Source organism: Zalophus californianus, chromosome 5, assembly GCF_009762305.2.
Source record: "Zalophus californianus isolate mZalCal1 chromosome 5, mZalCal1.pri.v2, whole genome shotgun sequence".
NCBI lineage: Eukaryota > Metazoa > Chordata > Mammalia > Carnivora > Otariidae > Zalophus > Zalophus californianus.
Window position 1 is genome coordinate 86,553,553 of NC_045599.1, and position 26,180 is coordinate 86,579,732.

The following is a 26,180-nucleotide window of genomic DNA, read 5'->3' on the forward strand; positions in this document are numbered from 1 at the left end:
ACACTTACTAAGGGAGAGACTCAATACAATTGCCTAAGCCACATATCAACCCTCTGTTCAGAAATCCTCTTTATTGTCCAACTAGGGTCTCCATCTTGAACAGTATCACAGGGCTTTAAAGACACCAAGTGATTTAGATGCACCAGAAAAAAAAAAAACTATTTACAATTGTTTTGTAGCCTTAGAAAAGCAAAATGCTGAATTCCTAAACCCTGAGAGTTTATATTCGTGGGGGAGCGGAGGGGAAGAGGAGGTTTTCTCCACCGACGGTCTTTGGTAACGCTTGCTCTAGCCGTCCATAGGTACCTTTGCGTTCACTGGGCAGAACCAGCTCTCTCAACAGATCCTAGCTAAAACTCTAGGTGCGGGAGGCAAAGCTAGAGAGACGTTACCAACACCCCTCAACTCTAACGTCTAATAGCTCCCTTGCAGCGGGCAAGGCATTAGACCAGTGAGGAAAAGAGAAGACCTAGATCTGACGCCTTTGGGTGCAGCTGGACATTTCTGGCTGAGATAGTGAGTCAGCTCCACCGACGCGTTAGGTCCCTCGATAAAACGTCTTTATTCGACCTCCGCTTATCCAGGCTGTCCCTCCCACCCCGGTTCCCTTGGCATCTCTTTGGTACAATGTTCCATTAACCCTACAGTCCTTTTCCCACCTCCTCCAAACAGCTGCTTAGCCCTAGGTTACCGCCGCGTCTCCTTAGCAACCCTCTCTTGCCAGACCCCCGGAAAAGGCTACGATCACGTGCTCACCGAACTTCCGGGTTTGCAACGTGACTTCCGGTTGTCAGATTGCCCCAGACGCGGCGGGGGCCGGGAAGAAGCCGTGTGGCCGTAGGTCGCGGTGGCCCCGGTGGTGGTGGGCTCCGAGTGGGCTCGCGTCATCCTGCCCCGTCTGCGATGCATCCGCGGCGCCCGGACGGATTCGACGGCTTGGGCTATCGGGGCGGTGCCCGGGATGAGCAGGGTTTTGGCGGCGCTTTCCCTGCAAGGTCCTTCAGCTCCGCGTCGGACCTGAGCCACTGGGTGACCACTCCCCCAGACATCCCCGGTAGCCGCAACCTGCACTGGGGCGAAAAGAGCCCGCCCTACGGCGTGCCGGGCCCCTCCACCCCGCTCGAGGGCCCCGCGGAGGAACCGTTTCCCGGCGGCGGCGGCGGCGGCGGCGGCGGCGTGCCGGGGCAGAGTACCGGTGAGGGACTTGGGTGCGAGGCAGGGGTGGGTGGAGTGGTGGAGAAGCGGCTCGCGGCCTGCAAACCGCGGAAGCCTCGCGGAGGGTCCCGCCTCCGGTGCCGCTGGACCTATCGCGCGCCACACCCTTTGCCCTCTTTTCGTCCTCTGCCCCTGCAGCGGGCCTGCTCCCTCTCCCTCGCACAAACCTTTCCTCGGGATCACCTCCGGAAAGACACCTGCCTTAGCTCTGGGCTGCGTGGTAGGAGTTTCAAAGGGTTTTGGTGTATTACATCCCATGGCCTAAATCAAGAAAGAAGGAAATTGGATTATTTACTGTTTATTGGGAAGAATTATGTGAACAATACCTAGTTCACTGACACCTTTATTGCCTTGAATTAATAATGGTAGCTTTGTGTTCCCCATTGGCAGGCTTGGGTTCAAACCTGGCTCTACCACTCTGAAAAGCTGAGACATTTTCTTAACCTCTGTGAGCCTTCCGTTTTCTCACCTTTAAGGTGGATAGAAGAATAATGTATAGAGTTTATTAAGTGTTAAATAAAACGAGGTGTAAGTAATGCTTAGTACAGTATGGAGCACCTAGTAAGCTAAAAAATACTCGTTTCCTTCCTTTTCTCCTAATCATAGGAATTGTGTCTGTTTTCTAGTTTCTCAAACTACCCCTGTATTTTCCCATCTCCTGTTTTCCTATGTCTCACCTGAAAACTCCACTAAAGAGTAAAACACACTGAGACAATTTCAAGACTTTGGAATCAAGACATAATTATTCTCTGTAGGATGTCAGAAGACCTGTGTTTTAATTGCAACACTGTGATCTAAATATTCTCAGCTTTTTTATTCATAAAATGGAAATATCACTGCCTCTACCCATTTTGAAATCATTAGAATGCTAGACTAGACGGTTAAATACTAAGTATATTCTAGATATGTTCATTCTCATTTATTTTGACTTGGAAGTACAATAATTTTTATTTGATTTAACTGGGAGGAATAGACTTTAAATATCACCTAAGAGCAAATGAGGATGTGGAGGAGCATCTTACTTACACAGTGTCATACAGTTTGCTTTTTCACCCTCTCTAGTTTTCTTTCTGTAGGTCCCAAAGGAGTACTGGAAAGTTATAAAATAATTCAAATGCATAATATGATTGCTACCACAGTTAGCTTCTTAGTCAGTAAAGCTGATATTTTTATCTTTTTATAATTTATGCTTTAATGGGTAAAATGAGGAGGAACTCTTAATAAAACCACAGGGGGTGTTTTGCAGCATTTAAGAGGCTGGCGATGGTAATTTTGCAAGGAGAATTGAAGACGGAGAGACTTAGACAGTTAACTTACACAGTTAATAAACCTTTCTAACACTTAACAGAAAATATCAGCAGCATTTTCTGTTAGTATTGGGATGATCAGTACATGCAAAAAGGGAAACGCTGAAAGGAGGAAAGTATCTTAATTGGCAAGAGAAGCTTCTATCTGGCTTGTACATTTTTCAAGGCAAGAGTTAAAATAGTTTCCCCAAAGATGTGTTTACAAGGCCTTATTCTGACTGTAAGGAAATAGTGACAACATTGCTTCATTTGAAAGAGCAGAGATGAGAGAGAGAAGAGTTATCCCTTGTGAATATTGTATTATAGTAGAAAATTAATGTCTGGTCCCCCGAGATTGTGGTATTTCACCATCATGATTTTGAGATTTTTAGCCAAGGAGAAATTTTTTTGTTTGTTTTGACATATGCATAGGAATGTTTCCAGCTGTAAACTTTTCGAATAAGACAACAGAAATGCCATCAGCAGTAGCACATATGTACCCAATAGCCTCTCACAGGGATCTAAGCAGTTATTCTCAAAATATTTAAAACTTGGGGGTGCCTGGGTGGCTCAGTTGTTAAGCATCTGCCTTTGCTCAGGTCATGATCCCAAGATCCTGGGATCAAGCCCTGCATAGGGCTCCCTGCTTGGCGGGAGGCCTGCTTCTCCCTCTCCCACTCCCCCTGCTTGTGTTCCCTCTCTTGCTATCTCTCTCTCTGTCAAATAAATAAAATCTTTAAAAAAAAATGAAAAATAGATATTTAAAACTTGGCAAGAGAGAAGACGAGAGCCTCATTTAACCATTTTGATTACCTTAAGTACTCTTTCAATTTAATAATTTTGAGGTGTCTTACTTGCAACTGTTGGTTTAACATAGATGCTTTTCACCAATAACAGCAAATGACTAATTTTACAAGATAGGAGGTGAAGTTGTTGGTATAATACCAGTCACAGCTTTCTGTAGAAAAAAATTTAAATTGTTTGTAGTTAGAAGTTGGAAAATGGTAATCCTTAGATTCTACCTGCAGACATGTTTGATTTTGCCCGCACAGAGTTGTAATGCTTTTTAAAATAGTTGCCAATATTTTAAAATTGGAAGATATTATGTAAAAATGACAATATCTCTTTAGAAAAATAACAGTTTAGAAACCCTGGGCCCACAGTCCCACATGTCAGCAATGAATTGGAGCTGAAGAGCAGGTCTTCCTTAAAACTTCCCACAACTTCCCTGGCCCATATGAGAATTCAACTTTGGACCTAGAATTTAAATAAATATCATGTTAATAAAAGAAAAAATATTTTACAGTAAACCTAAATATTGGTTATAAGTAATCTTATTTCTTCTGTTTTAGAGCAGTTGAATAGATTTGCTGGATTTGGTATTGGCCTTGCAAGGTAATGTTTTTTTCTAAAGATTTTTAATTTAAAATTTTTATTTAAAGTTTTATTCAATGTGTTTTAATGTAAAATGTTAAATGATTAGTATTGCTTCCTTTAGATTGAGTCTTTGGAGCAGTAGATTAAATGTTGAATACTATTTTGCAGAAAAAATTATTTAAAATCTGTAACTTGATCATTTTCGAGTAAGGACAGAGAATAGACATTCAATTTTATAATGACAAAAGAATTTTGTAAGTTATATTTAAACAACTTTCATGTGTCTATCCAAAAAATCTGATCTAATCTCCCCCTCCAAGAGAAAATAATTTTGCATTGAACCTTTCTTAAACATTCTAATTATAGATATTTAGCAACATAAAGTCTGGGTTTTGCTTACAATCAGCATTTAATGAACACCCTTTTTTTTTTTTATTTTAAATGATCATTTCATGGAAGAAAAACCTCCAATCTTGATTATGTGATCTCTAGTGAATATTATTTCAAATACATCAGAATTGCACAAAGGGTTACATTGCATTGCCGGGATAACTCATTATTTTAAAATTTTAATTTAAAAAAAAAGCTCTTATTTGCATAATTAAACCTGAAAGTGTTAATGTAAATAGGAACAAAATTGTGTTTTAAGATTTTCCTTTTGCTAGAGTAATTTTTCTTTAGCCTCAGTGTTTATACGTAAAGCTGTTGTTCATTTGATATATTATTTATATATATGTGTGTGTACGCTACATGCACTCACGCTTGTGCATCTGTCACTGTTAGTATGTAAGCCCACAGTTGTAATTATTTTGTAGGGAATGGTTTCAGAAGAAATACTTGATACCTAAAATAGTAGTCAATTAATAGTTATTAAAATCCCTATAACTTAAATGCAATGTACATCAAAACTAAAATTTATAGAAAGTGGTTCATGAAGGAACTGATGATAGGAACTTTGTTCATAGGACATCTTCTGAAAGGAACTTTGTTCATAGGACATCTTCTGAAAGAAATGGAAAGGAGATTTAAGTTGTCTAGGGAAAGAGTTTCCCATATCAGGCATGTGGAGATGTAGTTTCATCTTTAGACTATATGTATTCCTGTTTTATGTTATTTCCCTTGTTTACCAGTTTGCAGATCTGGCTTTAATTCTTTTCATATTGAATTTTGTTATTGGTAGAATGATTTGCAAACATGTCCAGACAATTTTTTGGTTTTTTACTGTTAGAATGGGAAACATAAAATAGTGCATGATTCTTCAAGCAAGAATAATTTCAGATACATATATGTTGTAATTTAAGTTTTGGCTATTATATGTTTGTGCGTGTATATATACACACACACACACACACACAAATTACATATAAAGTTAGTTCATATATTACCATTATTATATATATATAAATTATTCTTTTATAGTCTCTTTACAGAAAATGTACTGGCACATCCTTGCATTGTTCTACGCCGCCAATGTCAGGTAAATGAATTTTTCTGTGACCTTCTAAACAATAATCCTGACTCAGATTTAAAATACAGAACTCAGATAAATGGCTGAAACTGTGTAGCCATTATTTCATGTGAAATGTACCAGAATCTACAGTATATCAGTCTCAAACCTTTGGTCTTGAAAACTCTTAAGTGGTAAAAATTAGTTTTGAAAGAAGAAGGTCTAAACTTAAACACATATGTATTAAAAATTGAGTATATCTTTTCAGGTAATTGGCAGATTTTCTTCTTTGTTACTACGCCAAAACTTAATAAGTAGTAATATATTAAAGGTTATTTGCAATGAGAAATCTCAAACCATGTGAATTAACTTTTTGTACTCTGTTCCATTAAAATCTTTTGATCTATACTGTGTGTCAAATGGATTTTTTTATCCATGTATGGTTCTGTAACATCATGTGTTGATTATTTGAAGAATACTGGGACACCTAGGTAGCTCAGTCGGTTAGGTGTCTGCCTTGAGCTCAGGTCATGATGTCCCCTGGGATCAAGTCCCACATTGGGCTCCTTGCTCAGCAGGGAGCCTGCTTTTTGCTCTCCCTGCCGCTCTCCTTGCTTGTGCTAGCTCTCTCTCGCTCTCTCGGACAAATAAATCTTTAAAATACTGAGTTCTGTAGATCTTCTAAATGTTAAGACATTTGATTATACAATATTTTTAAAAATTGTCATTAAATCACTACCAATCGCACCTGAATACTGAAAAGTGTTTCAGTATTGGTAAGTTCTTCATGGTAGATGCAGTTTTTTCAGAATTCTAATTATTGTCTGTAAAGTCAGATTTATCATTGGCATCACATAGTGCCAATTTTTTTTCCCCTTTAATCAATAGACTCACTTTGTTCATTTTTATTTTTTTTTTAAAGATTGAGTTATTTTAGAGAGTGAAAGAGAGTGGGGGGAGGGGTGGAGGAAGTGGAAAGAGAGACTTTCAAGCAGACTCCCTGCCGAGTGCAGAGTCCAGTGTGGGGCTCAATCCCAGGACCCATGAGATGACCTGAGCTAAAATCTAGAGTCAGACGCTTAACCAACTGAGCCACCCAGACTTTCTCAAGTGTTAATAACTATAGTCTGGCAGTCAGTTTTTGCAGAAGAAATGGTGTTCCACGAAAAAAGGGGCTAGTTCAGCTTGCAACTCCATCAGACAAGTGCTTTTCCTCACAACAGCTATCTTCATTATGCAACACACAGAATATTAATTAGAAAGATATATACTTAAGAATCAAGATTTTATAAAATTAATGTATTTTACTGTTTCACCAGGGACATTCTTTAGTGAAAGTAGCTTTTTCCTCCTTCCAAGTGAGTAGGATAAAGAATATCATATGTACAAAAATACAGTTTGCTGCCAACTGTCTTGATTCATGCTAAGGAATTAGCAACTTTAGCCACTATTGTTTTATGCTATTATTGAAGATGTCAACACAAAAAAGACAAATGATGCCTTAGTATCATTAAGAAAATAATTTTAAATTTGTAGATCCCCTGAAAGGCCCCATGGGTTAATTTGATAACACTGGTAAAAGCTCCCATAATCTAACTTAATCTTCTTTGAAAATTAAGTTAGAAAAGATATAAATAATTACAAATTAAGCTGTTCATGCTTAGCACCAAAAAAAAATAGTCATTAAGAGCACGGACAGTGTATATACCCTAGAACAGTGGATTTCAGACATACATTTTACAATGTGACAGTATCACATTGTGATCCAGTGTATCTGTCTATATGAGTTACTTAAATGTTTTATGAAATAATGGCATTAGAATGTGTGATGCATTCTGATACTTTCTTTTTTGTTATTTTACTTAATAAGGGTTGGTTCTCACCCTCTTTACTGATTTCATAATTTACCAATTGTTTATAGCTCACAATGTGAAAAATGCTTGGTATTGAGAGACATGAATCTCCTGTTCCCTGAATTCTTCGGTGGTTCCTGTTTGTTCAGTGGCATGAATGTTTTGCTACACCAAATGTAATTCTAGTGTTTATGGAAACATAAATATCAAACAGCATGGCCTTTTTTATTATATATTCTACATTGCTGTGTATATTGTGCATTGGTTTTCTGTGTTGTATATACATACAACCATATATACCGTACTTTTAATAAGTTATTTAAATGTACTTTTAATAGTAGTAAATTTGTTTATGAGTAATTTCTGATGACTTTAGAATTGAACTTTTGTTTATGCTGTGACTCCTTTGTATATCTTTTATGGCCTTGTTATTTTTTGATAAAACAATAACAAAAAATAATTACAACATAATATCTTTTATAGGTTAATTATCATGCTCGGCATTACCATCTCACTCCATTTACAGTCATCAATGTTATGTACAGCTTCAACAAAACTCAGGTGAGAATTAGTCTGTATGTTCTATTAAAATTATTTATAGCGTAAGTACCATTTGATCTTAGTAGTAATTAAAGCAAGAGTAATTCCTTTTAATTTAGTTAATAAAAATATTTTAATGCTTGTTCTAAAACTAATGTAACATGGTAATGACATTTTTTGATGTCACTGAATAATCAATGTATTCACATCTTTGCCAAAATTAATTAAATATCAGGGCTATTTAGTCATTATTAGAGATTTAGTTATCGTAGGCCACTCGACAAATAATAAAATGATAGGAATTAATGTAGTTGTAGTTCTGTACTAAAATGTCTTAGAATAATGCCTTATTGGAAAATATCAGTAAATTTAATATCAAATTTTATTAAGACCTTTTTTGTGTTTCTTATTTAGGCATTAATAGCAATAACAATAAATTTTGTTCATTTTAGGGACCAAGGGCCCTTTGGAAAGGAATGGGAAGTACATTTATTGTCCAGGGAGTCACACTCGGAGCAGAGGGAATAATAAGTGAATTCACACCTTTACCAAGGTACCTTCTTGGCATCTTTTCAATATTAGCTTCGTATTAAATTTTAGCAAAATATGATAGTTTCTAAAACTACCTTGACTTTGAAAACTTGCCTGAGGTAGCTAAGAGAAGAAACAGAGACTAAAATTAGTTATATCTTATTGAATTAATATGTGATAAAGAAAATGCTTCCTGGCCTAGTATCTATTGAGATAGGTCTTTCAGCTCCTACTGCTATGTTTCAGCAACTGTCTACTAAGGAACAAACATGAGTTGGGTGAAGGAGACACATGTAAGCAAATTATAGTAGTACATCAAGATTAGTGCTATAGTTAAACAAACCCCTTTCAGTGCCCAGAGGACACTTCGCATGAAGTTATTGGCAAAGGTTTCCAAAAAGAACTGAAATTTGAGCTATATCTTGAATTATGAGTAGGAATTGACTTGGCAGAGAAGGAGAGCATTCCAAGTAGAAGTGACAGCATGCCCAATTTTACGGAGATTGGAAGGTCTGGGTAATAAATGTCTTGTGCTTGGATATTGGGCATTTATGGAGTAGAATAAGAGAAAAAGAGGCTGAGATGCTGGACTGAAGCGTGGTCGTGCCTTTGTAAGGGACTTGGGTTTGTTCTCTATGGAGTTGGGAATCTAAGGTGTTTGTTTCGGTGTATAGGTTCTTTGATCAAGGATTTATTCAAGTGGCAGTGTAAAATAGAAAATTAGACAGTTGTAGCTAGAGACTTGTGGAGAACTGTTACAGTAATCTAGGCCAGATTGAGAGGGGTCTGAAGTGTGGGATAGAACAGAAAGGGACGGACATTTCTGAAATCCAACAGATAATCGGTGATAGATTGGGGATCAGGCGATGGGAGAGAATTTTCATCCGTGATAGATTTCTAGACTGGAGAGTACAAGAAGAAGAATAAGTTGGAGTGGGAAAGAAGATGAGGAATTTAACTTTCCATAGATAAAGTTTGAGGTTCCTGCAGGATATCTAGGAGGACATGTCTAATAATGTGGTTGGCACCGTGGATTGGGGGGTCTTAGAAAAACCTTGAAGCTGGAGACATAGCTTTGAATGTTCTGGCATAAAAGTAGCAGTTGAAGCATTAGGATGGATGAATTTCCCTCAGGAGAAAGTGTACACAAAACGACAGAAAGTGGACCGAGGACAGTATCCTTGGTGATGTGTGAAGGCACATGTGTACGCCATGTGTGTATGTGGCTGTGTATGAGGTAGGAGAGGTAGTTGGGGTAGTTGTCAGAGACACAAAACCCATTAAACGTAGTAGTAACCTAGGATAATAGTGTCCTAGAAGCCAAGAGAAGAGAATTAGAATTGTAGATACATTTGGAGGGAGAGGGAAGAGAAATTAAAGAAACTTGCTTCTGGGCCTGTTTTCTCTCTGAAATAGAATATCACATCTTTAGGTGAAAGAAGGATGAGCATTGGGGTCAAAGTAGAAAAGCATGAGAAGGCTGATACACATTTGAGACAGTCACAGCTATGCATAACAGGAAGGGAACCTTAACAAGGAGTGTATATGAAAGGAACATTAGTAGATAATAGTGGAAATCATAAATTTGTTTAGGTACTACTTGGGAGGACTCTGACTTTCTGTATCAATGCTATATTACAGAGATAGCATCAAAGACTTTGAATCGTTTGTTAATCCAAAGTTGGTCCCCGGCAGAGTGAATTTTTTGGGTTGACTAGGAAGTGAGGTAGTTGAAGGTACAGCCACTAGTGTCTCAATCTTGGGCTTCAGTCCTTACAGGGAATGAAATGAAGGGAGGAAAGACTGAAATCAGGCTTTTTGCCAATGCGATGGCTCTCAAAGGACCTCATAGTCAGAGTTCTTTAACACAGCCTTACTAAATGGTAAAATCAAAACATTTGGCCAGCTAAAAGTTTTCCCTCTCATACTTAAAAAATCTGTATTTCTGCCCTTGGCTAACTTTATTCACCCTATGGCTTTTCATTTCATAGGATAAGATCAGAAGTTAGTACTTGTCAAATGTTCATAAAATTCTCCCACAAACACAAAATTTTATAAAGATATAATAAAATTCAGGAATGTCTATATAATGAAGTGTAAAAGAATTCTGTAAATTTGCAGTCAGATGACTATTGGTCCTGGCTGTACCACTTTTTACTTCTGGGATTTCAGACAGGTCATGCTATTTCTTTAACACAGAGATGAAGTAGTAGTAGTAACTTTAAAGTAGTAACTTTAACATAAGGTTGAAGGAAGGACAGAGAGGAATGGGAAGGCACAGAATTTCATTAAATTTTATTACCTAACTTTCTTACTCTGTAGACTATAGATATGTCATTTGTATGGGTATATATTTTCTCTTGGTCATTTTGGATCTTATTAAAGAAGACACAAAAGGCTATCTTTGTTGTATTCTACTTGGATAATTTTTCAGATAAATCCCACTCATTAATTCACTTCCTGAGTACCTACTATGTGCTAGATCCTATGCTGGAAATCAGGTATACAGTGAAGAGAAGAAACAAAAGGTACATGTGACCATGAAACTTAGAAGCCAGTATAAGGGACATACATAAAGTAAAATAATCCCATTAATGAATAAATGATTACAAATTGAAGGAAAAGAAAAGATTCTGTGAGATTATTAAAGGGTTAGGAACAGTGTCCCTAATAAAATAATATTTAATCTGACATCTGGTGATTAGGAGGTTCAGACCAGTTTGTGTGAAGACAGTGTTGCAAGGGTAACTTGGGACGTGGAGAACTCAGGTAACTGAGAGAAGGCTCATATGGCTGAATCTCAGAGAGCAAGAGGGAGAGCGTGTGACAGAATGCTGAAGAGATAGGTGAGAGCCAGGTTGATGCATGGCCTTGTAGGCCACTTTGAAGATATTGAAGAGGGGATGATGTGATCAGATTCATGTTTTTAAAGGGTCATTGTAAATGGAGATGAGAAGATTGCAGGAGGACCCAAGTGTCTAAGAGGACACATGTTCATATGCTAATAATAGTCGTCTAGGTGACAAGTAATGGTAGCTAGGACCAGGTGGCATCTCTTGAGGTGGATCTAAGTGGACTCTTTTGAAATGTATTTAGGTAAAACTGATGGTACTTAGTGATGGACTAGGGATGGTGGATGATAGAGGAGGAGCTGTTGTGGAGGCTCAGACCAGGTTGTGTGAAGACAAACTGGATTTTGGCTTATGTAACTGGATGTCAAATAAAGCCATTCTCTGAAGTACAGTGTAAACTTTTTTTAAAAATCTAACTGTTTTTGGGCAGGGTTGACCTTTCTTGGGGAAAAGCAGTCATAGCAGACAAGGCAGCAAAGCAGTAACCCAAAGTGATTCACAGAAGTTACCACCTGAGGAGAATGAGCTTGGGGGTCTCCTAGACTGAGGTTCCTTAAATGCACAGCAATCACTAGGTAGAATGGGTGAGACAGTATGGATTCACCAATATTTAGATTTTTATATTCATTTTAATCACATCTGAGAGAAAAGGAGCAAGTGTGTAGTGCCCATGAAGTTACCAAGCTTAGAGTTTTATGGTATTACTACTTTAAAAAAAAAAAAAAGTATATAACCCAAGATCATCATCTGTGATCTCTTTCTTTATCTAGTGCCCAGATCCCTCCCCAGTCCTTCCCCAAGTCTTCTCCCAGATAGAGTGAGTGAGACTATGTATACCCTTTACTTTCATATGTCATTTCTCATATTAACGTAAGGAGCACCTGTAATCAAGGCTACCTGTCTATTTCAGTCTCTCACAAAACCCATTTGGTTGACCTTCAACTTCATTTGATGCATCTCACATTTGTAGTTGTACCAATATAAACATCTTACAGTTTCTCCTCATGTTGTCTGTTTCTCCTAACTACTCTTCTGAATTCACTGACTTTGAACATATTCTATTTTAAACACAATGAAATCCTTCTCCAGTTCAGTAGATTTCCTTTCTGATTAATGGTTATTAAGTAGGGACCACTAAAAGAGTCTGAGAGTAGGAAAGAAAGATCATTTGCTTGATTTTGGACAAGTTCATTTTTAGATGAGCTTTGCCATGTCCAGGTAGAGTTGTCACGAGACAGATGATATACATGGTTGACATACAGAGAAATCTAAACTGAAGCTAATGGATTTGGGAGGTTTTGAAAGCATCATCTTGGATAATATTACATCCAGAAAGAACATAACATAAAGTAAGAAGAGGGCCTGAGCCTTTAGGAACTCTAGAATAGGTGGCTGGGTTAAGAAAATCCTCCTACAAAGGAGTCAAAAGTAGAGACTAGAGGGGAGGGGGACAATCCAGAAGAGTATGGGATAGTGGAATACAAGGGCGGAGGGAGCTTCAAGAAGAAGGGAGGAACCTGAGGGCGTGATGGCTGTTGAAGGGGAAATAAGGTATAGCCAGCTCCCAGTGCTCATGACAAGTGCCTTCCTTAATACCCAGCACCCACTGAACCCATCCCTCTGCCCACCTTCCCTCCAGTAACCCTCAGACTTAAAAATGTCCATTGGATTTAGACATAGAGGTCATGGGGACCTTGGCAAGAGTTGTTTTTAGAAAATTGGGGTAGAAGCCAATTTGGAGTGGGTTCAGAGGTGAATGAGCAGTTAGGACATGGAAACAGCAAGTTTAGAAAGTTGGCTCTGCAGAGGAAAGATGAAGAGAAGTAGCTGGAAGATGGGTTTGGTTGAGGGAAGATTTTTTTTTTAGGAGGGCAGCTATCTGAACATGTGAAAATGAGAGAGAATGATAAGTAAAAACGGTTTAAAAATAGTTACTTAAAAATTCTATTGCTTTTTTGTGTATTGATTATGCATGGAAGCATGTATATCAATCTGTCAAATAGAGAACTATTTTAAGAAAAAGCAAGTCATTTCTCTTAAATTTGTTGTTCTTTTTCAAGGGCAGGTTTTGCTTGTGAAAATAGTTAAATATATTTACCCATCTTTTGGTATTTGATAAATATGAAGAGATTTGATCACAAGTAGATTTTTATACTACCCTCTTCCCTAAAGTATTTGTGTGTGCTAATTGAAATTTCTAGAGCTGTGGCAATAAGTTTCACCCACAGATAGAGATACAAGGAAGAGAGTCTCGTTTTTTTTTAAACTTGATTCTAAATTTCATTTTCCCACTTTTTTAATAATCTTATTGCTACTAAGAATTGGCAGTAGTAATTAGTATTGTATTCAAAGGCAGTTACCCAGTCCTTACAGAAATACTGATCACAGTGATTAACGTAACAATAAAAAAATTTAAAGGGAAAAAAAAAGGTAGGATTTGAGTTATATTCTTATTAATATTCCAATGAGTAGTGCAGTGCTTATCTTTTAATGGCTGTTCATTAAACCTGTGTTTAACTATGAGAAAAAAAAAAAGAAATACTGATCACAGACCCATTTGTCTCTAATGTTAATGATGATTTCATTCTTAAAATCACTGTCGTAATGCCCTGTGATAATACTCTCTGGGGCCTTGATAAGAGTAACAGCAGTACCCAGATGATTTGCAAATCATGTAGCATGTATCGTTTTAGAATCAGAAGGTCACTGTCAAAAAGATGGGAAGCCTAATCTTTTTTCTATTTTTCATCCAAATCATTGGTGGTCATTTCAGCTATATTTTTCTATGGTTGTTCAGGCCTAAAATAGTAGTCTTAGTATTAATTTAATCAGAATGCGACCCTGAAGGCTCTCTAAGGTCTTATTGATTACAGGTGGTTGCTCTGTTGTCTGAAAGTTTCTCTGCAGATCATTCATTCTCTTAGAAAGTCCGCATACCACCCATGTTGTAATTGTACTAAGTTTGTTTTTAGAGGACTTATTAGTGAGTACTTTTTGTACCTTTTTAGTAGAAAATAAATTTATTCCTTGCCTCCTTAGGTTTGTCATATTCTCTCATTTCAAATAGAAGATGCTTTCTCAGCTTCCTGCCGGGGCCGTGGTGCACTTCACACTTCCCTCTCGCTGCTCTTTGGCCTCTCTCCCTTCTCCCTCTTCCCCCGCCCCTTCCACCCCTCTCTCTGCCTTCTCAGTTTATTCTGCCTCCTCATTTACTTTCCCTTTGGTCTCTCGCTCGCCATTCTCTTTTCTCCTTTCTGACTTCTCTCTTGGTACAACTTTCTCCTCTTGTGTTTCTGCAGCTCACCTCTCTTCTTTTTCTCCTCTCTTTTCTGGTTTCCGAGGGTGACCTCAGCAGCAGGAAGCACACGGTGCAAGACCTTGGTCTCAGCCCTGGCGCTTTGCCTGTCACCCGGACATGTCCCTGTGGGTCTTCTGACCTTCCTTCTCTTCTAAGCAAAGCAGATTGGGCCGTCCCTGCTCTGCTTACCTCACAGAGTGCCGTCCAGCGTCAAGTGGGACGAGAGGCAGTACACACAGGGGACACAGACTTCCACACCCCCGACACCAGGGTTGAGGATGCAGTTCCGCCACTAACTGGTTGTATGGCTTTGGGTACATTATGAACCCCTCTCTCAGCCTATTTCTTCATCTGTGAGATGGCGATAACAGAGTCATTGTGAGGGTTAGAAATAGCTCCTGCAAAGCACTTTGCACCATGCCTGGCCTTGTAAGTGCTCAGAAAGATACCGGAGTACAACAAAGGTCACACAGTTAACATCATCGAGGGAAGGCACTTTGGAAATTTGGTGCTATGCAAATGTCATGTGTCATTCGTTCTGCATCACGGGTACTGAATTTTGTTTTGTTTCTGAATTCTCACCCTTTTCATGCCTTTTCTTCCTTTATCCTGTTCCTTGTTTCGCTTTCCTCTCCCCAACTACTCTTTCTTCCGCAACGCCTCGTTGTATATCTCCTCCTGGAAGTTGTCCTGCTCCTCCTTTAAGTCTTAAATTTTTCATAGCTAGTGGTAGCTCTTCCCCTTCTGTCAGCCCTTTCTTCCAGCACACAGAAAAGCACTCAGTACGTTTTTTCTTTTTAAACCACCATAATTGTTTGATGTGTGTCCCGGAAAAGAAAATGTTCACCATTAGAATATGTTTCTCCCATGGATTTTTTTTTTCTTAATTACAATCAACTGATTGCCTTTTTGAAAGTCGGGCTAATTCAAGATGTTGTAAATAACATGGCTTCTGTTTTATCGAAATTTATTTTTCTAGGGAGATTTCACATAAGTGGAATCCTAAGCAAATAGGAGAACACCTTCTACTAAAATCGTAAGTATCAAAAGTGGCACTTACATTGAAAATTTGCATTAATTTTTATAGTGCTAGGACTGAAAAAAATCTTAATACAGCAAAAAAAAATTAGGCCAATAAAATATTTGTGGGACTAGAACTTCAAAAGACAGTTAACATAGAGTTGAGAAATAAAATCCTGAAATAGATATGACCTTTAAAATAAATCTTTCTAATTTGAAAGGCTGAAATCACAACCTCATTTTCCTCTGTGTTCTTAGGAAGTTAGCAGAGGTCTTCAATTTGTTTAACCCGAATGCCAGAAAAATCATTTTACTATTAAGCAGAGACAAAAACTTACTTGTATAATGATGAGCAAACTCAAACCTTAGTGTTACTAAAATGTAGTCCTAAAGACACTTTGTGATTTTACAACACTGACCATTTTTGTAGGATTAGAGTTTTACTCTTCACTTTTTAATTTTTTTTGAAGATTGTGAATTGGAAATCCCCCAGCTTGCTGGCTCCCTCTGTGGGACATTCCAGCACATTATTACTTAGTGATGTTCCATTCACCTTGAAAACTACTTCTTGCCAGGACCTGGCCCATAGGGTTAGGTAAGTCCCACCTTGATGTTATTTTAAATAACTATATTTTGCAGGCTTGCAAAGTTGTAATATTATTCTGTCTTAAGTAGTGGTGATAGGAAACAACTTTGCAAAGCTGTACAATATTGTTTTTTAATAATAAAAGGGGACTTCACTCATCATTGAACATTGGTTTAGCTCTGCTGGGTGGGAAATCTGGGAATGGATAATGATAATCGATAGGATAATAGTAGAATAGTATACTTACTCAAATGTCACTAAAAAAGGCAGACAGTGGAATGGATCCCTCATCCTAACTTTTAAATATCAGATTTATAGGCTACATTAGCTATATGCAGGTAGACAACAAGGTTACATTAGCTATGTGCAGGTTGGACAGTGGATCATAACCAAGCCTACATTTTACTGGTTTAAAAATCCATTTTCTTTGCAGCCTTTCCCTGTGTTATTATTAATAACTTAAATTTTATCACTAACTGTTGAATAAGGCATCCTATAATACGAGGTCTTCAGAGTATCAGGCTATAGATATTAATAGTTGAAAACCTTAAATATATTCAGGCTTGAATATAAATTATGCTGATATATTAAAGTAGATATTCAAAATTTAGTGTAAGCATGTTTCAGTATACTGATAAATCTGTTTTAATTTCTACAGCCTCACTTACATGGTGGCAATGCCTTTTTATTCAGCAAGTCTAATTGAAACAGTACAGGTGAGCTACTTTTTATTGTCATTTTTTAGTTAAAAATATTTTTTTGAATATTCAGTATATTGTTTATATCAGATTCTGATTGTATACCAGAAAACTTGAAGACAGTATCCTTTTAAAATTTGTATCTCACAGATACCGTGCATATCCCAAGGATTGTACACTAGCCACATTGCTGGTTGTGTATCTTTCCTTTGCAAACTTACTTCACACTTCTAGTTTTAATTCTTTTTGTCCCTTCCATAGCCAGCTGTAGTCTTCATTCAGCTATCTCAGAACCCAGCCAAGGGCTTATCCTGAATACAAAGAATCTGTTTGGGGTTTTTCTTTTTTTTTCCCCAACTTTTTAAGCTGTTACATACAACTCAAATGCTTATGGCTTGTTGCCAGACAGTAAATTACTAATTACCTAAGCATAAAATAATGCTGGATAATCATCCCAGTAGTGAGCAGGTAGTCCCATAGGTAGTCTACTAAACAGCATTCTTTTTAAATATGCCGTGGGGCACCTGGGTGGCTCAGGCAGTTAAGTGGCTGCCTTCAGCTCAGATCATGATTCCAGGCTCCTGGGATCAAGCCCCACGTACATCGGGCTCCCCGCTCAGCGGGGAGACTGCTGCTCCCTCTGCCTCTGACCCTCCTCCCTGCTTGTGCTCTCTCTCTCTCTCTCTCTCTCTCTCTGTTTCAAATAAATAAATAAATAATTTTTAATAAATTATTTTAAAAATGCATTTTAAGGAATATTTGGTGCCATGGTGTGTTAAGTACTACGAAGCTAAAGCAGTCTCCTGTCAGCATCTTAGTGTTTTACCATTTCTAACCACATGGTGGCGCTTCAAGTACAGTGTATTAATGTACTTCCTACCGTACCCTTCCTACGCTTAAAACTGTTAAGATGTAGTTTTAACTTCACATATACTCAAATCCAGTTGCACACCACCTATCTCCTGCCTCCAACACCAGATCCTCTAGCTTATTTCTTTTCTTCAGTATGTATGTGTTTCCTCTGTAAGAACCTTAGGGGATTAGCCTTTGCTTTTCTAATTACTCTTTTCCACTTAGTTGCTTTTCTGGCCTTATTGCTGATTATTTATTTATTTGTAATTAACTTGAGTTAATTGAAATTAATGTTTTGCTGTGCCAATATTCTTTCCTCTCCCCTTGCATTTGGCATTGTGTCAAATGATACAACCTTTGTATAAGGCTGCAGTTTACGGAGTTACCACTCTGAGATATTCTCATTTGACAGATAAGGGGGAAAATAGCAGGAAAGTAGTTATTTAAAGAAAAAATAAGCAGTGTCATATAATGCGGAGAACAAGTTTTAGCTTTAGGCAGACCCTTACTCTTGTGAATCATTTTAACTCTAATCTCAATGTGAATTAAATCATCTGCCCCTCAAACTCAACTCATATGAACAGTCTCACCTTATTACCCTGAAAATTAGCTTCCTTTTGAGCTGCTTCTCCTTTTCTGTTAGTGCTACTATTGATATTTGCCCCCAAAGATTCAAAACTTTAGTTCTGATTTTTAGGAAAGTTTTTTTTTTTTTTTTTTTTTTTTTTTGAGACAGAGAGAGCGGGGGGAGCACAAGCAGGAGGAGCAGCAGAGTGAGAGGGGGAAGCAGGCTTCCCGCTGAGCAGGGAGCCCAATGCGGGGCTCGATCCCAGGACCCTGGGACCATGACCCGAGCCTAAGGCAGACACCTTAGGCGTCTGAGCCACCCAGGCGCCCCGGAAAGTCTTGATTTTTATGTTTCTTTCATCCTTCATAACCAGTCAGTCATATGCCTTCTTAGTTGTAAATGCAGCACATATCTGAGATTTGTCTGTTTCTCCCCACTGATACGCAGCCATTCTCCTTTCTTTAGCGCACACTCAGCTTACTACGTTATCTTCTTTCTTCCTACTTTGTTCATGTTCAGTGGTTTTTTTTCCCCCTTTGGGAACTCAGATTTCTGAGAACGCTTTTTCCCTTGAAAAATACACATTTATTTATAGATCTCCTGTAGGACAACTCCTGAAGCTCTTAAAAAATGAGCTTACTGATGATCTGTTGCCGTCATTAAAAATCTGTGATCTAGTTCCTGCATTTTAAAGTCACTCTCTACACTCATGCCACTGCTCTCAAGTTGCAATGTTTATATCCTTTTGCTGATCAAGAATCTGTGTTGACTCATAGTCCCTAATGTCAGTTGTAAAAAAAAGACAGATATATCGTAGATGATAATGACTAACATTGAGTGAGTGTCTCTGGAAGCCAGGCCTGTTTTCATATAATACTCTCAGCAACCCTGTGCATAAAAGGTAGGTGGGACTAATCCCATTTTTACAGAATGGTAAACTGATTCTTAGGAGAAGTAACTTGCCCAAGGTCACATAACCAGTAAGTAATTGGTGGAGGCAGGGTTTAAACCTGTGCTTGAGAACTCTAAGCACTATACAACCTCTTCAGGTGTCCAGTAGCTGTTGCTTTTCAAAATGAGTTCTAAGGAGCTTCTTGAGGGTAGGGCAGCCAGGTGTGTCCTGTTCACATCTACCCCCCTCCCCTTCCCAGTAGGGGTAGCTCCTAGCTTCCCTGCTGTCTATTAGGAAGTTTCATTTTAAAAAAAATATCTAGGGGCACTCAGGTCATGATCCTGGAGTCCCAGGATCGAGTTCCACTTCCGGCTCCCTGCTCAGCGGGGAGTCTGCTTCGTCTCCGACCCTCCCCCCATCTCGTGCGCTCTCTCTCAAATAAATAAAATCTTAAAAAAAAAAAAAGAATCTAATGCCTGGACAACATTTGAAGTGAGCAAGCCATTGATATTTTCCCTCCGTAGAAATAAATTAGGATTTAAAAGGGACCTAAAAAGAGTGCTTTCTTTGGGCACAGTAAGCAAGTGTTAACTTTTACCCATTTCATCATTTTTATTTCAGAGTGAGATCATTCGCGATAACACTGGAATTTTGGAATGTGTAAAAGAAGGAATTGGAAGAGTGATTGGCCTCGGAGTGCCTCATAGCAAACGACTGCTCCCACTTCTTTCCTTGATCTTCCCTACGGTGCTGCATGGGGTTCTTCATTACATCATCAGCTCAGTCATTCAGAAGTTTGTCCTCCTAATTCTAAAGAGAAAGACTTACAGTAGCCGTCTAGCTGAGAGCACTAGTCCGGTGCAGAGTATGTTGGATGCTTATTTTCCAGAACTTATTGCTAACTTTGCTGCCAGTCTTTGCTCTGATGTTATACTTTACCCATTGGAAACAGTTCTGCACCGCCTTCACATTCAAGGAACACGCACAATCATTGACAATACAGACCTTGGCTATGAAGTGCTTCCCATTAACACACAGTACGAGGGAATGAGAGACTGTATCAATACCATAAGGCAGGAGGAAGGAGTGCTCGGTTTTTATAAGGGGTTTGGTGCTGTTATAATACAGTACACACTGCATGCAGCTGTTCTACAGATTACCAGAATTATTTACTCCACCCTTCTTCAGAATAGTGTTTGAGGTTTAAGTTTCTGGTTAGGCTAAAAGACATAATCTGGATACTTCGTTATGAAATTATGAGAGATAAAAGTGAAATACTGGGGGGGAATGGATTAGAAAGCAAAACTGGTAGAAAAAGCCCATGCTGATTATATTGACTCTTCATTTTTTAAAAGGCATAGGTACATATTTTGGATGAAAAGCGTTCCAAATTTGAAACCTCCATGAAAGTGACACTTAATGCATTGAATTCTAGCTAGTGTAGCACTCATGCTAAGCTAAACATGATCCTGGGCAGAAGGAAGAATTGGTCAGCAAACATAAAGCAGAATTTCACAGAGCTGAATTTATTCCATCTGACTTTAATATTTATTAGAAGTTTATTTCACCTTCTAGATTGATACTGCTATATCATCCTTAATATAGTATATATATAGTATCAGTATCGTTTATCTTTAAGTAAATAAACTATCATCAATGATAAAGATGAGAAGGGCTAGATTTGACCATGTGTAAGCAGGACTTGAAGAGTTTTAAATTGCATTGTCCCTGTATAACTTTTTAATGGCTGTATATTTATTATATAAAGCCATTTATGTACACACACGAAACTCAAAATTTCCTTCATCTCTACAAATTTTCCACTCTGAGATCAGCTTATTCCATAAGATGAAGTCATGTACTTTCTGCTTGAATATCAGAACAGAACATTAAAACACAAGGTACCCAAAAGATTTAAGGCAAACAGCATATTTGTCCATATCCAAACCCAGCGTTTCAATGCCAGCAACTGAAAATTCGTCATATGTTTATAAAGCTTGATTTGCTTACCTAGATATGTGAATCATCAGGCTGTTTATAGAGCCACTCCTAAGATAGAATACAAAATAATCATGACAACTATTACTGTTTCCACATTTACAAATTGTGTCCTGAAAGGAATGTGACTTGCCTTATATTTCTGAACGACTTGTCTTAGAGGAGACACAATTAAAATTCACATGAAAATATGTGCCTCTCGCCTTCCATATAGTCGTCATTAAATAATGGCTTCAGTTTTTATTTTCTTCTAGTTTATGTTTATAGTTTCATTCTCCAAACTAGATACACATAAAGGGAAAAACAAGTTTATCCGTATCACCTTTTATTTAAACTTGTTTGAATGAATAATGAAGAAAAAATAAAAACCTTAAAGGAAGTTTGTCCTTGCTTTTTATGGATAAGGAAAAGAAGTAAATCTCAAAAGTAATAAGCAAAAACATGGTTGTCAGTTCGTTTAAAAAAAAAAAATTCTGCCTGTTCCTAAGTTGAAGTTGGTGGGTGAGGTTCTTTGCATAATAAAATAATAAGCATTTCACTGATCCATCATTAAACATACTAGAATTTCATTTCCTCACAGGAATGATCACAGTTTTATTACAAACCATTTAGCACACTGCAGTGCAGTGATTTTGCACTAGTGTTGTCCAACCTAAAACAGATTTACTTGCTGAATGTCAGTGGAACAGTTACTTTTTGTGATTAATAGTTTTAGAACCAAAAAATGGTATCTAAATAAAGTGTCAAACTGTACGTAAATAGCAGCTCTGTCTATGATCTCGTGTGGTATGTGTGTGGTTTTTAAAAATCACTACACATGTTTTCCATTTTTAAATTCCACCAAGAGGGGAAAATAAAATTAAACACCACTGGTCACATGTATTTTCTGGTTAATCTTTTAGATCATGGTTTACTTTGCCCTACCCATGACACTTAAATTGTTTTCAATGCTTTTGAACTGCTAAGTAAATTTTTAGATGTTTATAATCTGTCCAACTTCCAATCATTTTTATTATAATCAAAGATTGTTTCAAATAAGAGTAAACTTCAGAAAATTTCAAGTTTCAGAAAATTTCTAGAAAAACAGAATCTGGAATCAAGTATTCACTAATGAAAATCCATGAGATCCATCATGTAGTTAAAAATCGGTTATTTCAAGATTTTTGACAAAAGTTAGTATAAACATTCAGTTATATAAATCTGTCTCATTATAGAATCACTACAAGATGGATAGTCTGAACCACACACAAGTAAGGTTGGTCTTTTGTCTCTTCGGAGACAGAATACAAATTAATATTAAAATTGGAATGTGGCAAGTAAAATACTAATTATTCTTCACTGCCGTTCCAAATTAGTTGAAGTATAAAAATCCTTAAAATTCAAGAACTTAGATGCTGGCCAAATATACTTGAATGAATTTAGAAAGGAATAAGTGTAATGCATATTAGGCATACTCTCCCTTTTAAGAAATTGCTCTTCGTTCCTTAGCATATATGTGCCAAAGTCAAATATCCATTGGCTACATTTTTTAAGGTGATAATAGCTCAGAATATTTTTAATTCAGATGATTAATAGTATCATGAATAAGATTCTATTAAAATGTTCCACAGGCCCAATGGTCCTCTTACATAACCCAGCTTTTGGCCATGGGGCTGAAGTGTGATTTGCTCGCTTTACGTTGTAGGATTTCTTTCATTTGAGTCAAATAGTATGAAAGTGATTGCGTTAAAAACTGAAAAACCTGGTAAATACTGAGTATGTTAAGTGAATTTATGAATTGATTTAGTGCATTTGCACATAGATTTCTTTCCCCTGAGCTACCCTTCTCTATTGTATGAGCCCTTGAAAATATAACCCCTAGGATTTTAAAGTTTATTGAAGCCTCCAAACTCCCAGCACTAGATGTTATATATATGAAACAGTAAAAACAAACTGATTTCAAAATGACCAAGGTTTGGGGGATCTGATAACTCGGCCAATGTTTTCAGAAACAACTGGAGAGTGAAGAATCTCACTCACTTTTGCAAACATGCCTGACTACTCACAGCTGTCTTTTTAGTACAGGTTTTGTTAACAACTGCACAAAGCATTCACTTTACTGACTCAGCACGAATGCTTCAATATTTCTGTGTATTCATATACCTGCTCAGAAAACAAAACACACTGCTTTTGTTCTTTGCAACTGAGATTGTGGAGGATATTTGCCCTCAAGTTTGATTGATCTTTTGGAACATGAAAGACTACTCTGCCAGCTCTTAAAAAGACAGGTTTGAATGAATTATTTTCAATAATATGTAAGCAAATAAAATCCCCTTGGTAGCAACTCACATTGCATTAGAATTTGAGTGATACTTTGGCATCTCTGTTTTCTCTTCTCTTTCAAATAATTGCACAGTTCTCTTGCTCTCTCTAACATAAACTGGATGTGTAATGTCTTTCTTTTGAGTCACTCATTAATGAGATACCAAGTTGTATAGCACAGTAACAAAAACTTGTGATACTATGAGTCTTACACAATATTACCTCAGCTACAAGAGGTGTTTGTGTGTGTTTTTAAGTTGTTTTTGTCTAGTATTTTAAATGTTTTCAGCAAATTGTGTAATATGAAAAGGTTCAATAAAATATTGAAATAAAAAAAGTATTTTTTTATGCTAGAGGACTACAGGGGCTCCTGGTAAAAGAAATGTTGTATTTTTGTAGGTAGAAATGAAGATCAGGAAAAATATATAAACTTTTTTTCCCACCATTTAAAACAGTCCTTCTGATGTAACTGTGATGTGGCTCACAAAACAAGTCACCTACTTCCTAAAATAAGATTTCATGTGCATTATACTTTGTAAAAGTCTTCCACATTCCCGTATTTGCTCCTTACAACAGCCCTCAGGCATTTTCTGAGTAGTTTTGTTTAGGGAAGAAACAGGTAACAGGGAGGTTGTGACTTGTCCAGTGTTAAGTAACTAGGGGAATGATGACAGGAAGATGGCAAGTAGGCAGTTACAAACTTCTGTCCGTCCACAGAAACTTAGAAAAAAACAACCAGAAAGAACCAACTTTGTCAGAACTCTAGAAAACAAGTTTACAGCAACCAAGTGAATGCAGAATCAAGAAAAAAGGCAACTTAATGGTAGGAAAACTTCGTGGGGTTTTTACTTGCCTTTGCCCCAACTGCCTTCCTGGCATCTGTGGTATTCCACATGCCATTGTAGGACATAGTCCCCGGCTCTGGAAGGAATAGAGGAGACATTATTTGCAAGTGAGTGTGTTTATGTGTACTAACTTCTCTAGGGGCTACCTGAAAAACTAATGCAAAGTGCTCATCTGTTTTCCCTCACTGGAGCTCCGCTCAGGCCAGAAAAATGGTAGGCATTGCTTGAAAACATTGTAAGGTGATCAGAAAAACCTCAGCCACTTAGGGCAAAGAATGACGGTCAGGACATACAAGAGACCGTCTAAAGCCAGGGAGGAAAAGCCAGGGAGAGAGGAGTTGCTTTGGGGAATCGGTATTCAAAAGTCATCATGTGTATTAGGGAATTTAGAAAGCCACGCACATGCTCTGGACAGGATGCATGCTCAGAAAAGAACCAGGAAGAACCTCAGCGTTAACCACTAGCTGATCTATAAGCTCAGGGCAAGCAGGAAGGAAGGGTGAGGCAGAGTTGTAAACGACCTGGCTAAGGATTAAACGGGTGCTCCAACACAGCCAGTCCACAAAGTAAAGCAACTAACTAAAGCCATAAATCAAACCTAGTCTTATATCTAGTTCAGTGTCCCACCATAATGGGACCCCTCAAAGATGCTCTAATAATATCTGCTCTTCAGGAAAAGAATAATATCTTACATTTTCAAGCACTTGGTATAATGGCCAGATCATTAATGACTTAAATGTGTTATCTCATTAATTCCCTACGGCAACTCATAAAATAGGTTTAACAGTATCCTCATTTTATAAATGCAGGAACTGTAGCTGGGAGGTTAAAAGCTTTGTCCAACCAAGATGAAACATAGTAAGAAGAAGAGCTAGGATTGGGCCCAGGACTTGCTCAATTCTTGCCTCCTTGGCTGGTCACCAGGCCAAAGTTCGCCTTGCTTTAGTGACATCCAACAGAAGGACCAAAGGACACCACTGTTCTCACTAATTGATGAATTGCTTCTCAGCTTAATCTGTCCTGGGTCTACAATGGAAGAGCTCTTTGGGAGATCCTCCCAAATCCTCACCGTTGGGAACATCTTCTCCCTTTCTCTTTGAGCATCCATAGCCTCCTAATTCTTTCTGTGACATAATGGACTTTCTACCTTGTAGTTATATGTGAGCATCTCTTAAATTCTCTAACTTTATACTAGACACCATATTTTCCCCCCACTCTCACTACACATACATAGACATAGACATAAATTCTACAGACATAATAGATGTTGAATGAGTAAATGAATTATACAACTGTGTACCCAACCTTGTCTATATATTTTGAAACGTTCCTCTTTAGCTTAGAATTTCAACACAGAGTGACCTTTGGAAATCATCTTGGCTAAAACTCTCATTTCACAAATGTGTAAATTGAGTCCTTTACAAAGGTCACAGAATAACAGAGCTGGTGCTGTAACCCAGATCTTCCCAATCCCAGACTTGTCTTTTTCTCCTATGTCACCTGCCTCTTCCATTCATGATCTCCTTCTTTCTAGCTACACATTACCTATACAAATATATACCTGAAACTCAGCTCTGTGTCACTTGATAGACCCTACTTTCAAAAAATGTATATATGACTTGCACATTCCTTATCTCATTTGTTACTTTTTCATTCCATCTTTTGTCCCTGTCATTGGCTCCAATTTCTAAACCTCATCTTAGAATTTTCCTGACTCTGTTCTAAGGCCTTAACTTTTTTGTGCCGAGGACATATCATGCACTACCATTGTTTCAATTGACTTCTCAACATTCTTCTTTAGCCCTGATTTTTCTCTAAACTCCAAACACATATCTCTAATTATTTCATGCACTTTGGCACTTGTGTTCCTCACTATTGCCTCGAATTCAATATATTGAAAGCTAAATTCATTCTATTTTGCAAACTGGTTCCCTCCTCTCAATAATGTTAGCATTTTCCCAAACATAGGCAATCGATTTGAAATTATCTTCAATTTCTCCCCAGATATTTTATAGTCAATC

At 37.7% G+C, this 26,180-nt stretch overlaps 2 protein-coding genes across 2 annotated transcripts in view; one reads left to right on the forward strand and one right to left on the reverse strand.

Moving 5' to 3' along the window:
- The window catches only part of TMEM232 (transmembrane protein 232), a 253,105-nt gene extending 252,224 nt beyond the window's left edge, over positions 1-881 (reverse strand). Inside the window, exon 1 of the mRNA XM_027605032.2 lies at positions 757-881. The gene's annotated coding sequence lies outside the window, so the exon portion shown is untranslated. The remainder of the gene's footprint in view (positions 1-756) is intronic.
- On the forward strand, positions 782-23,643 carry SLC25A46 (solute carrier family 25 member 46). Its single transcript, XM_027605039.2, has 8 exons — positions 782-1,195; positions 3,854-3,896; positions 5,298-5,355; positions 7,662-7,739; positions 8,171-8,271; positions 15,379-15,435; positions 16,664-16,721; positions 19,637-23,643. The coding sequence occupies exons 1-8, from the start codon at positions 904-906 to the stop codon at positions 20,213-20,215; spliced, it is 1,266 nt and encodes a 421-aa protein (XP_027460840.1). The 5' UTR covers positions 782-903; the 3' UTR covers positions 20,216-23,643.
- The last annotated feature ends 2,537 nt before the right edge of the window (positions 23,644-26,180 follow it).